Genomic DNA, 14,417 nt, shown 5'->3' on the forward strand with positions numbered 1-14,417 from the left:
CCAAATAATTTTTTTTTCTGAGGTTTTGTACATACTGCTGCAGAGCCCATAAGCCATGCTTTCACTGTGTAAAATAGGAAAAAATGCTTTTTCCATTTTTACTACAGGTCAAAATTGAACCCCTGGAGCTTCCAAGTCCAACAGATGCCATGAAATGAAATGTGGCACCTTTGCAGTTACAAGAAGTGACTTTGGTGGGCAGGGACCTATTTTATGTCCTGAGGCATGGCAGTGGAGAGGCACAGAAAAAGTATTCGAAATGAAACACTACCAACTAAAACAATTAATAAATAATTAGCTAGGGAAGACATGCTTGTTAAAATCCATTAGAAAGTACAAAACATGTCTATATCACAGAAGCATAGAATGGCCTGGGTTGGAAGAGGCGTAAAAGATCATCCAACCCTCTGCTGTGGAGAGGGACACCTTCCACTAGACCAGGTTTCTCAGAGCTCCATCCAGCCTGGACTTGAACATTTTTGATTAAGCATAAAGTTTTAAGTACCTTGTGTCAGGAATCAGTGCAAGGAGAACACTTTGGAAAGGATTAATACACAATGAAAATACTCTCCTGAAAGATGAATTGATACTTTCCAGGTATACCCGGAAAGTCATGTGACTGACGAGGGTAAGGTGTCTGCATGAATTTCTTATAATCGAAATCTAGTTGAGAAAATAGAATCAAATCACATTGATCAAATTCAGTAAGTCAGATTCTCCATGTTCTGCCAGACTGGAGTGTCAAGCATCATCTGTTGAATTTGTCTCACCAGGTTTCCAAAAAGCCAGATGAAGAATTTTGCACACACAGACTGAAGTAATTATGCTATTTAGAATCTTGACTAGGAATGGAAACTTTGGAAGAGCTATAGAAAAGTACAAATTTTTTACAGTCTGTGTTTATTTTCCTGCAAATAAAAAGTTAAGAGAGATAGGAAGAATACATTCTGCTTGCCTTATCAACAGTATAAAAACATGCACCAGAAACTTATGACTACAGTGAGAGAGAAAACAGCAGCACTCAGCTGCAGGGATTGGCCTCCATTTTCACGTCTAGTAGCTTCACAGCATTTATCTGTGTGGGTAAGAATTGTTATAGAAAATCAAGAGTTTGAAAAAGAAGTAAATTTTAGAAAAAAAAAGTGGAAAAATTGAGAAAATATGAAAAAGAAAGTATCAAAAGGAAAAAAAAGTGACAGTGGAAAGAAAAAAGAGAAAAAAACAATTTACATTGTGCTAGTCACTTGAAAGACATTACTCTAGCAAAAACATCAAATTGTGATTAAAGCATAGACGGAATGGTAACCATTGAAGTACCCCAGCCAAATCTATATGATATGGTACTCAAACTGTGGAAAGGGTGTATCTCCATAGCAGCAATGTGGTCTTCTACAGCAGTCAATGTGGCAAACTGTTATGGCTAATTTTAAAACAATTTCTTTAAGTGCTTAACCTGAAGCATGTTTCTTGCTTCCCCTTGAGACGATTCAGACAAGCCCATTCTAAATACAATTTTTAATGTGACTTTTTGTTGGAGGTACTTGGACTCACAAAACTGCCGTGCAACACCTATCAGAAATAGTGACTATTGACTATTTAAAGCAAGGAGAAACAGCAGCACATAAGCTGAAAGGAGAAACTAGAACTGTGTCAATAATTACACAAAAAGAAGGTTCCAATCATACACGAGACGAGCTTGTTTATCTGTTTCTCTTTGCTAATGGCTTCATCTTGTTCCTGAATTATTGTAGGAGTACACAATGGGCTGTGAAAACTGGCTTCACTAATAGGGACACAGGTCCAATCAAAATATGAATGACCCATGCAATTAGCACATGCAGCTGGGTAATTAGATATTGACTTTAATACTGGTGTGGGAACAAAGTAGTTTCTTAGACATTCATGTCCTCTCAGTATGTCTGGTTACAATTACAAAGTTTGAATATATTTTTTCCTCAAATATTTATATTGAAGGTTCACTTTTTGGCAAATAATACAGTCAAGTTTATGCATTATGTAGTGTATTGACTAGATTTTTTTTTTCAGCTAGAGTGACACAAAAATTATATTTATAGTGACTAATATCAGTGTTTAATACTTTGAAAGAGACTTCAAAATAAATTAAAATGTAGAAAACCTTGTGCAGTATAAGCAATAACCTTGTTTAAATCTTTAAAACTGATTTAAGAAATTCTAATGGAAGCAGATGAAAACTATAAAGCTAAATATAGTCTTGTATGCATAATATTTAACCAATGCATTATCTTCTTATCACACAAATGACCCTGTTCTTACCCAAATACACTTGTGATAACTATCACACGTAGATAACTATCAAGTAGAAAAGGCAGCAATATAAATAAGCTAATAACAATTATGGACATTATTCCATTCTTGCCCATATTCCTACTGTGGTGTTTTCAATGACACATATTGTGTTCAAGCTGTTCAAAATTCACAACCAGTTCTTTTACTTAGGAACTAATAATTTGGTCATATAGAAAGAAACCCACAAACCCTGAGCACATTAAACGTCCATTACTTTAATAAGTAATGTAATTACTTTAATAATTCAGCTTTTAAATATTTTTAGAGAATATATCTAAGCATTTCATCTTTTAATTGGCATTCAGGGTTGTTTTAATTATAAAGCATCACAATGCTAGCAGTTACCTACAACAAATAATAAGGATTAGAGTATTGTACTTGTAAAGTGTGGCCTTGCACTTTAAAATTCAACATCTATAGTGATTTGCTTTTTTCCTCACAGCATTCAAAAAGATAAGCAAACTAAAATTCATATTATAAAAAAAATTTAATTCCTTTTGAAGCAGAAATTCTGAGAATAGAGAATAATTCCTTGGTTGCTGCTTTTCTGCTACTCAGTGGTAGTTACTCTCTGTGATAGCTGTACCGTAAGAATTAGATTTTATAGAAAATAGTGTACTTTTTTCCTATTAACATCTTTGATGGTACAGATAGAGCAAGCCTTTTTGCCTCTCTCTCTGATTCATATCAAATAAGTTCTATCAATTTTAGTGAGAGATTTCTATCCCTTTTCATGTAATAACTTTGGTCTTGGCAGGGAATGGAGCAAAACGCTGGTTTTAGCCTAGAGCAAGAACATGCCCTATCACTTTCAACGATGATCATCTCTGGGATTTGATGAGAAATGGCTCTTATTCAGCAAATTCTAGTATTGGTTTACAAAACAAAACCAAATAGGTTTTGTGGGGGCTGTTTTCTTTCTGAAGTTTTAGATATTAATCTGATTGGTGTGATTCCTACCCACTTCTGTTCTCAAAGCAGGAGATCTCAAAGATACATTTCATCTCTCTATTCTCTTCAGAAAATAAAGTAACAAAATTATTCTTCCATCACAGCAATACCGGTTGAAGAATTTACTTTACACTTTTAGCTAAGGATTATGATCTGAACAAAAAGTCAGACAAAAGCCTTCATTTTCAAGTTCTGATTTTGGAATTACAATATCCTTCAGCCTATTAGAAAATGAATCAGGTAACTTCACAAGGATAATGCTGCAGCTCTTCCTTGCCTTGGGAATATGATCAGAGCTCCAAGGAGACTGGCATCCCACAGGCTTTCCTTTTTGACTCCTGCATTTTGTTCTTCATTTTAGATTTAGCTAAAACCTTAACTAGTCAGATCTGTAGAGACAGACTGAGAAATCCTGTAATGCACAAAGTCATACAAAAGAGATACTAATTATTGACTTAAAATTTCAGATCTGTGGAATGGAAATTTTACCTGTGAAAATCTTTCAAACTTCTTCTGTGTTTTTCTTTTGTGGTTTAAATTTACTGCTGCTCTCCAGGTTGGTGTAAGGATCAAGGCTCACAAAGTTTCAACTACTCTTTTCCAAATCATTCCAGTTGTTAGAAGTGGATGAGGGTTTAATATAATATTTTGCCTACTATGCTACAGATAATTTTACTTCTATTGTCAGATAACACTTTATAAAAAATTACAGGAATGTTTTTATTTTGAAGCCTCCATTCTCTGACAAATTTAGTGAAATTGTCAACTATACTCAAAAGTTATTAGAAGCCACAAACTGATGGATGTTTGTGTATGTACACACACACACACACAGAGATACACAGAGAGAGAGAGTGTAATCACAAACCACAGACTTAAAATCAGGACAAACCTGAAAAAATCTGCATTTTTTTTCAAGGACATTTAAACAGGCAATTTGTAAGCCACAAGTAATGACATTTGGTTCTGGCTCAAGTACCTACTGGCAGCCTTTCTAGCTTTTTCTGTGGAAAGAGAATATAAAAGACTGAAAGTCCCCACAATTTTCCTAATTTAACTTTTAATGAAACCCAAATATATACACACATACCTGAAGCAATGATAAGAGCTACTTTTATTTTTCATTCACATCCAAACCACTGCAGATCCTGTTGTATTTTTGTAAAAAACTACTGATAAAAATCATGTTTGACATGGTGATTATCATCTTTTCTACTGGTAGTGATGAGAGAAAATACTATGTATTATTGTGCCTCTTTTGCCTTCCACTATATGATTTAAAGTGTGGTGATACACACGCTTGGAAAAAAAGATAAATGAGATGTTCAAGGGATTAAAACATTTCCAGGCATGGAAATAAAAAATTACTCCTACAGTTCATGCAGTATTGGAAACAAAAAAAAACCCTCAACCAACCAATATCAGAAAGTGAGAAAAATGGATCTAAGAGGTTCTTGTTATCCCCAAATGTTTTTTCCATTTTCCCACTATTGCACCGAGTTATTAACTTCTATTGAAGAAGAAAAAAACTGTGATAAAACACAAGTTGTAACCATTTTTAATATATCTATTGCCCTTTCAAAGTAACAACACTGCTGGATAAAAGCCTTTGGAAGATGACACCTGCATAAATCTGCTGCTAATTTCTGAAAATATATTTAACACTTTCAGAAAGTATCATTTTTAGCACCTTCATCCATCTTCTTTTAAGATTTAGTATAAACCTGTACGTGTGTTTTTAGGTTGCAACAGTAATGGTTCAGAATGACAAAAGATTTGGACACTTTTTGTAGCAGCTGTGGGGTACAAAGACAGGATCTCTGTCTTCTCCCTGTAGAGAAAGAGTGAAAGGGCCCATACACATGGGTTGTAGAGTCAGCTCTGGGAGCTAATGGACTTTGGCTGTTTGGGGTTTTTATGGTTGCAGAGGTTAGTCCATACTCTCCTAACATGGATAAAGAGCTAAAGCATACAGTTCCTTTGAGAATCCCACAGGACTAGATGCTTAACAGTATAGAGAAGCCAGAAGAAAATTTTCTAAAATATTACAAATCAGCACTAAAAGTGTGATAAATACTTAACTCAGCGGCAAACACACTGAGGTTAGAATTGTACCTGCCTGCAAGTATTTCCAACTGACATCCCTAGTGAGATTTTGGAACACATAAACTACTACATCTAAGACTGTGTCACTTTTTCTTCAAGCATGATTCTAAAATACATGTTCATATGCCTAAGTGAAATGTGAAATACAAATATAGAATTGTGACCACAAAAAAAACCCCTCCAAAAAGTAGGAAAGAAAATGGTGTGTTTATATACGTAGAGATATAATATCCACTAATATACATACATATATGTATATGCATACATGAAAAAAATGTATACATACAGTTATTTAAAGCAAAATGTTTTAAGAAGATTTGCTGGGTATTTCTCAAAGTCAGTGCAAGTTTCCATTGATAAACCCTTCAGAAAACCAGGAAACTTTCATTAAAAGGATTACAAATTCTGAGGAACTAATCACAAATGTGGGTGACTCAGTGAATGGACACTGTGTTACAGGCCTAGGAGCAGACAATATGAAATAAAGTAGGTCTACAGTTGAAGGCTGCTGAGGCCAACCATGTGAAAATTTAAAGGAATGTCTGTCTCATTTATGCACCTCCCTGATGCCAGAGAGCAATTTGCAGTCTCAAGCTCCTTCCCAGACCTAAGACTATTACTGGAAGATCATCATATTGTATTGTCATGGAATTTGACTTGCAGCCAGGAGCTGGTACTTGCACGCTTTCCTAGGAAGCAGAAGCTGTGGATTCAGTGCCCACAGGAGTTGTGTATTCACACAAGTAGAGTTTCGACTTCCAATTCCTGTCTCCAGGGATTACTACTTCTGCCTGATACCCAGTGGCTTTTGAAAGCACAAGCAAGCTCCTTCTGCAGCATTTAGAAGCAAAGTTTTATTTCTTGTGACAACTCCTATTTCCCTGCTAAGCACCTACTGGAGGACAACCAACATATCCTTGCCTCCATCTCCCTTCAGTTCTCTGATTTATTGCACTAGCTTGCACACACGTCACCAGGATATTATATATTATATGTAGCTAACCAACAAGATACTTAGGGGATTCCAAAATTCTCTTTGGAAAAGTAATATTTATGAGATTGCATGCATAGGGTCTACAGATTTATTTCTGTTTAAATTTAGAGTCAGAGATAAACACTCAGTTCAGCTGAAGTGACAAAGATTTAGGCAAACACAGATGGAAACTTTCAGGAGTCTTAGAGGCTTTTCTAATAATTACAATAATAATATGAAAGGAAACCTCAGTTACTGTAGCTACTAAGTGAGCAGGTTTCATTCAAAAGTCTATCTAGTTTCATTCTTGTTGCCTATGTTCTTTTTCAAACTCATCTGTAGATGCCTGTTAATACCTAAGCCTCAAACAAATAGTGCATCATCAGAGTTAACTGACAGCAGAAACAATATTTCTGCTCAAACTTAAGCATTTTATACACAAAAATCTATCAAGTTTTAATAGATTATATTCGTATTTTTGCAGCATTATGTATATTTGTATATAATATTATATTGTGATAATAATATTATGCTTTTTCCAAACAAGATAATCATGCTGACTCATGAATATGAACATTAGTGTTCCACTGATTCTAAGTGTCTTTTGACATACTTTTTAAAATTGCCTACAGAATGTCCTTATGATGGGAATTTCACACTCTTTTTCAGGCTTTGAAAAAACAGTTGTCAAGGAAACTAATTAGTTCCACAATCATAATTGCAGTAATGATTCATACAAAGAAGACTTGAGGCTAAATAGTGTAACAGACTTCTTACAACTGCTTGGACGTTACGGGAGAGCACTGAAAGCAAAAAGCCCCTAAGTAACCATAAAACTGTTTTTAGAGAGAAAATGTCCTGTCTTTCTTCTGAAATTAAATTAACTAGGCTACTTTTTACTTGAATGTCTAGACACCATCTACGTTATTGTTTACAGAGGAAAATTAAGTTTCTCTGTTACAGAAGGAGCGGCAATAAGATGGAAGAGTTTATATAATTATGACAGGCTAAAGTTAGATTGCATTGCAAAAGAAGTAAGATTGTTGTTTCAAATATACAAAATTGGAAAATGGCTTATCTCTTCCCTAAGTGAGTTTTTACTTATTTTTCTACTTGACAAATATTTTCATTTCCTTGGGACAATAAGTTTCCCTACATTTCTTTTTCTCTTTTCTTTTCAGTCATGGGAAATTTTATTTCTGAATGATGGCAATCACAAGGCCCTGCCTGTGTAAAAACAAGGACACAGAACCTATTGAGACCCTGAATTTCAATCAAGATGCAAATCAACTTTACTTCAATTCAAGTGCATAAAACAAATATTTGTACTAGAACTAGATCTGAGTCTGTGAATGAATTACAAATGTGTTTGCTATAAATAAAAAGTAACGATATTCAATATTAAAAATACTGCTATGGAATATTGAAAAATGTTGCAGAGATCTTGAGATAACTTTCCTGAAAATATATTTGAAGAAAACTCACAATAGACAAGAAAAAAAATAGCCAATTATTTCAAAATTTTTTGGCGGCACGCTAGTCCATGACTCATTCCAGCTCATTGGCACTGTACCAATGCCTGATCGATGCTAGTCAGGTGTTCATATTGAAATACAGGCACTGATATGGTTTACATTTTAATATAGTTACCATTATATTTATTTGGCAAGTTTTTTGTTGATCCTAATACTCTACCAGTTTGAAAAATGGGAGTCAGAAAATACTATGTTAGAGGATTTAGAACCTGATTTTTCAAGTGGTAATGATGACACTGATCTAATTTGGAAATTAAAGATAGCAGGTCATAATTTCAATTAAAAGTTTGAAATCTCTTCCTCATACCATTTGCTTTATAAAAATTAAAATTACCCATAATATTTCAGAAATTACCTTATTTTAGGTTTATTGTTAACTAAGGAATATTACATTTTTGCATCAAAATAAAGCCTTATCTTAGGAAGCATTCAAACTCATTCACTCACTCAACTACAATGAAGCTTTTCTTAAATGAAATTTCAAACCTTCCTATTTACACACTTAAAAATATGAACAAAGTTTCTATAGGTTTCAAATTTTGTAACTCAACCTTACAGAAGACTGTTTGGTCACCATGTTAGAATGAATCATTCAGACAGTGTCTAAACAAGACTATTTGAAGACTTAACCTCATCAGACACTAAAATAAATGCCTTTATTACATGTGTAGCTCAAAGCACATGTAGAGATGGGACTGAAATTAAGAATTCTAGCAAATAACTGGCTGAACCAGACAACAGGCAGTACAAGGCAACTTAAAAAGCAGGTGTATCTTAAATACTGTATTTCTTGTTAAGTGCCATCAACAGGGTTGAAGAACCAATGTTTCTTCTATACTTAAAAATTACTTTATTACTAAGAGAAAAGGGTCCCATTACAAGGAAACAGGGTCCCATTTAAGTTTACTGAATCAAATTTTTTGCTGATAATAAAGTCTGGGGTCTCATGGTTTTTTCAGTTCAAGACTTCAGCTACCTTATGCTCAACTACACACAGTGTACTATGAGTTGGAAATAATTCATGGAGAGAAAACATGATGAAAATAACTTACCTGTAATAATGTTGGGCTTTGGTGGCATGCTGAATTCATACAATGTTGGTTCAGAATAACCCAGTCTGTTGGCAGCTGTAATTTGTACTTCATAACCCATGGTCCACTGAAGATGCTCTAAGATGATGTGGTCTCTGCTACCCTGTACTTTTTTCTCTAGCCACTGGTCTTCCTTATCTTTCTGTAAAGATGAAAATATTTGTTTCAATTCTCCCAAACTCTTGTATTATATGTTTAAAGTCTGTATCTACGTGATGCACAAAAATATGGAGTTTCCTTTACAGAGGTTATGAACATTGAAATAATCTAATTTTGGAGTTCTGAGTACTCAGGTTTTTTACAGTTTTGACCACTCCTTATCATGTTTTCACAATGTGGATTTAGAGAATTTTGTGGTCAATCCTTTTAAACTTTTTGGCTTCAATTTATTCTTTGCTTGAATACTGATTTTTATCTTATAGAACAGCATTATTTTTTATATTTATATTTACATTTTATTATATTTATATCATAAAACACTAAGAATAAATTATGTAAGAAATTTATTTTATACAGACATTTCAATTACATTTCGATCAATGTCCATTCAAAGAAACTTGCCATTAAACCCAGACTTAAATTGTTCATGAGTCCAGCTGTGCTTATATCATACATCAGTTATTTAATGAAAATATACACTAATTGTAGCGATATAGGAACATTTTGGAAACCTGGTTGTATGCAAGAATAGAAACATCATTGAGAAAGTATGAAGTACTATGCCTACACCTGTGAGTGGATATATGCAAATCTTTAAGACAGTGTTCTAGACAAAAAAGGATTCTCATAGTTTCTCATAGTTCAGGTAATTAAGACATCTATACACAAAAGGAACAAATGAGAACTTAGGTTGCAAACACAATTCTGGCATTTCATAAATCTGGAGTTCTTACCTTTGCAATTGCTCCTTTGAGTGCAAAATGCATTTAATTATTTTTTATATAAGTAGAAATGACACAATTACTAATAGGTAGAAGGATGAAACAATATATACTGTCAAACAATAAAGTCATCTTGATCAAAGGACAACCAATAACAGCCAGTAAGAACCCATGCAGTCCTATTCTTACAAGACACTGAGGTACAATAACATGGCAAAAAATATGTCTTGAGAGACAAATCCTGGCTATCCAACCCATACAGCAACACAGACCCAATCAGTGGGTATAAATCATACAAGAGAATTTAAAGCCAAACAAACTTACACTACTTGGAAGTACAGCAGCAAACTACTCAGCAGCTTGAATTTAGGCACTTTGCTGAAGCATCTTGCGCTTTGCTTATGCAGGTCTCAGAGAAAATAGCATCTAATTTAGAGAGTTCAGGGACCAATCATGCTCCTTATGACTCACTTTTTTTTTGTCCCCAGTCTTCAGAAAATAGAAGACAGACTAACCTCCCTGATGTGCACTGCTGCAATAGTTTATTTGTTATTAGCTCTGAGGCTGACGATTTTTCCGTACTGACTTCACCTTTTCATAAACTTTCCTGCTTTTTCTGCATTAGCATTGGTATTGTCACATGATAGTTCTGAGAATGATTAAAATCCAACAAAACTTGTTTTCAGGAGTATTTGCATCCAGGTGAAAGTTCCTACTTGGTGCAGTGATAGACTAATGAAAAACATGAGAATGGTAGATCCACTACAAATCATGAAAAAAACTAAATGCACTGGAGTAAAAACAGTTTGTTCATCATACAGTGAAAATGGTATTTCCTGTAAAGGATATTTTCCCATATTGTGATGGATACTTTCTATTGCAATCACTGTCAGAGACTGAAATATTATAGTTTATGACTTAAACATTTTCTTAAAGGACTTTAAAACTGTATTACAAAAGCAGCAAAGAAGACTACCACACCCTGAATGGGGCCCTGAGTGAGGCCTTACACTGCTCGATGATGAAGATAAGATAAAGTAACAACTCAGGGTCATGGACATTCACAAAGCACTGGCTTAACACCTCCAAGGTGGAGACCACAGCCCCAGGGCTGTCAGCTGCCAGGCTGGAACAGACCCTCCACCACAGGGTGGGGAGGGGAGGCTTTGGGTGTGCATTGGAAACTCCTCTGGTCAGAAGCGCAGTGACTGCCCATCCTCCAACTGTGCAGAGCCCAGCTGAGGGGTCCTCACCGTGGGAGGGAAGCTTATCCACAGCAGAAGGGGTTGACATGGCCCATCACAGGGGCCCCCCTCAAAGGGCTCCCCAGACCCTGCGCCAGAGATGATGCAGCAGACCCTCAGTGTTGCAAGGGACAGTGTGTCAAGCTGGCCCCTGCAAGGGGAGACACATGGGCATTCCCACCTGGCCCACAGCGTGTATTAATCCACAGGATTCTGTACTCTGTGGCGTGTGGCGGCGTGGCCACACCACCAGCAGAACAGATGGAGGGGAGCAACGAGATGTCATTGGGACCCTCAGATGGGTGATTTGCTTCCACCTAACCCCTGTCATCTCTCCCTGTCCCCCCCACTCTCCCCACACCCACTTCTTTTTTCCATTTCTTTCTCTCTTTCTTTTCCCTTCTCTTTGCCTCCTTTACTGTTAAATAAAATACATCCATTTTTTGGCATCAACATCTAACCTCGTTTGGTTTTAATCTTATCTCTGGGAATATTTTGAACAGAGACTTAGCTTGCTTTGCTTTTCTGAGTTTAAACTAGATCGTAACAATCACCTGACTTCGCCTTGAGTGAATCCACTTACATTGTCACTGTACTACACTCTTTTTACAAATTATATTTTTGCATAGCACTGCTGAAATAGAAGGAGCTAATACTGATTGAAACATGCATATGAAAATACTCCTTAGTGACATTAGGAATAGCAGTGGTATGTAGCAGTGGTATTTTAATTGCTGTTTAAGTTGGTAAGGTATGGGAGGAGTTAGAAAAAATACAGCTAGATTCCAAAGAATATCAACATGAGAGGAATCAGAAGTTCCCTACATGATCTCAGTATTGTGCACAGACACCATGTGAATATACTGGGGAATTCCAAAGGGCTTCAGAAATACAGAATGACAAAAAATATACTGAATTGGAAACTAAAGATTCAGACTAATAGAGTTCCTGCAGGTGAAAAAGAAAGTATTGCAAACAGATATATGACTATATTTTTAAAACAAACTGCAAAAATCTATGTGATTAATAGAATGAGCTTAGGACTTGGAAGGAAAACTGTACATTTCTGTATGAGGCTGAACTTCTGCAGACAGAACAAGTGAAAAGGTAGATGTTCCATAATTTGGTCAGGTGAAAAATAATGAATGAGCTGGAATGTAACAGGATACCTGCATATTCTATGCCAGAGATACCATAATTTAGTTGAAACTGAAGCCAACTGTGTGAATTGAGATAAATGAAATAAAGTCCAAGCATGAGTGCAAAGACAGAAAGCATTTTATGAAGAGTGACAAACACAAGCTAGGAGGAAGAGGAATAAAGTATCTGGAAAGCAATGTGTGTTCTAAAGACAAACAGACGAAATCTTCCAGAGTCTGCTTACGGCTTCTTAAAGAAGGGAAAAAAAAAAAAAGAACTTCAATGTCCTTCATTATAGCTGTTATTTCAGCTATATTCCATTTTCAAGTACTTTCTCCTACGCAGAGCTCAGTAATGTGTCCACATTTGGTTTACTGTAAGTGTAGAAATGGAAAAAGAGGGATGAGAAGACAAATCATGGGTCTGCCAGGTAAATCTTCCCACAAATCTCCTTGTTTAATATAAGACCCTTTAAACGGTAGCTTAAGGAGCAGAAAAGAGAACCATACGAGATCACTTTGTACCTTATTAGGTTGTTCTGTCATTAATACTTAAAATTTATAGAAAGCTCTATGTATGCAGAGTGTTCTACAACAAAAGGAATGAAGCTTCTAAATTAAAAATGGTAGTTTAATTTGGGGGTGAGTTAATAGTAATATCTTCAGTAATCAGTATCAAGCAACAAATGCCCATTTACAGAAACTGTGATGGGATCTGCAGCCTCAGAGATTAAACTGTTCCTTTATTTACATCTTCTTTTGTTTTATACTATGCAGAAATACTCCTTTACAATTTTGGGGATTTTACTGCCCACTTCCATTACTCTTAAGCCTTATATTAACACCAAAAAAAATCAACCACAAAATCCTCACATCATTATATCTTAAATGTGTATATATTGGCTTTATATAGTTTTGGCTTCATATTTTTTCATAATATAAGCATCAGCTAAATTTATTTAAGAAGAACCTAAGAGCTAGGTTTATAAGACAGCTGTAACCTAACTACCTAAATACCCTGACCAAAAAAATCCAAAACTACCCCCTCCACCCAAACAAAAACAACCACAAAAAAACAACCAAAAACTAAAAAGAGCAGTGTAAAACTCCAGTCTACCTTGACCTGGCTGCTTCTCAAAATTGAGGGCACACCTGACAACAGTGAAAGTAAAACCCATCCACTGTTTAGGCACCAGTTTACTAGTCTAGAAAATAACATATTTCTCTTTAATGGTCATCCTACATTGTATCCAAAATCACATCTTCTGGGATCTCACAAAAAAGTGAGAAAAAGTGATTAACCCCTGTTGAGCTTTTGATGGGATACCCTCCCTTTTTTGGACGAGGGTGAAAGAGCAGAAGAGGCTGCTGTCCTGCTAAGTTCTTTATTTCATAGTCTCACAGTTTTCTGAAGGCAGAGTTCAAAGGGGTTACATGTTAAGGCTGAGCAATAACAGCAGCAGCAGCAGGCAAACAGCAAGTAGAAAACAGCTTCTTCTTCTTCTTCTCTAAACTTATAGAAGTGTGGATTATATTTGTTAATTGACCAATAAGATTAATACATGATTCTAGTTTTTCTTTTCTTAACCTATCCTGGTTTAATTCTAACAATCGTAAGACTTACACAAGTGTTACATAGGTATTACACAGATTCGCATATATAGTTTCTATCAGCTCTTATTGTTTATGTGAACACTCTATCTGAAAAATGTGAACAGTATAGTTCTATCTAAGTTTTGTCTAAAGTAAAGAAATTCTGTGAAAAGGTAACACTGCAGCAGTAAAAACTGTTTAAGATTTCTTTGCTGAAGCTTTTCAAGGTTTAAAGCACTTAGCAAATATTTCTACTAAAAGTTAAAAATCTGTATTTCTATTTCACTTTGGTGTGACTTCATGTACCTCAGCTTATCCAAAGGTTTTAATTCAACTCCTGTGCTTTGGCTTTCCTCTGGGCCTGGGTCCAGAGGTGATCTCACTCCAACAAACCCCCTTCAACTCTTCCCTTATTCTCTATCCTCTCTAAATTGTTGAGCTTAAAGCTCAGCTCAAACAGACTTATTATGGTGGTCCCTGTGATAAAAAAAACAGACAGGAGATACCACACTGCCTTGAAAGCTGGCAGGAAAAAATATCAAGAAATCCTCACAGAAGAAAATCTGATAGTTTAAA

General features: G+C 35.4%; 1 protein-coding gene across 3 annotated transcripts in view; it reads right to left on the reverse strand.

The window, feature by feature from the left end:
* NCAM2 (neural cell adhesion molecule 2) overlaps positions 1 to 14,417 on the reverse strand; it is a 271,866-nt gene that overhangs the window by 22,708 nt on the left and 234,741 nt on the right. For 2 of the 3 annotated variants that reach the window (XM_069023979.1, XM_069023993.1), the window contains exon 15: positions 8,946 to 9,126. In XM_069023979.1, coding sequence (XP_068880080.1) covers positions 8,946 to 9,126 — 181 coding nt within the window. Of the gene's footprint in view, positions 1 to 959; positions 1,076 to 8,945; positions 9,127 to 14,417 lie in introns of those variants that run through there. The other variant, XM_069023984.1, reaches the window with a different exon arrangement.

The sequence above is a fragment of the Aphelocoma coerulescens genome, chromosome 1, assembly GCF_041296385.1.
Source record: "Aphelocoma coerulescens isolate FSJ_1873_10779 chromosome 1, UR_Acoe_1.0, whole genome shotgun sequence".
NCBI lineage: Eukaryota > Metazoa > Chordata > Aves > Passeriformes > Corvidae > Aphelocoma > Aphelocoma coerulescens.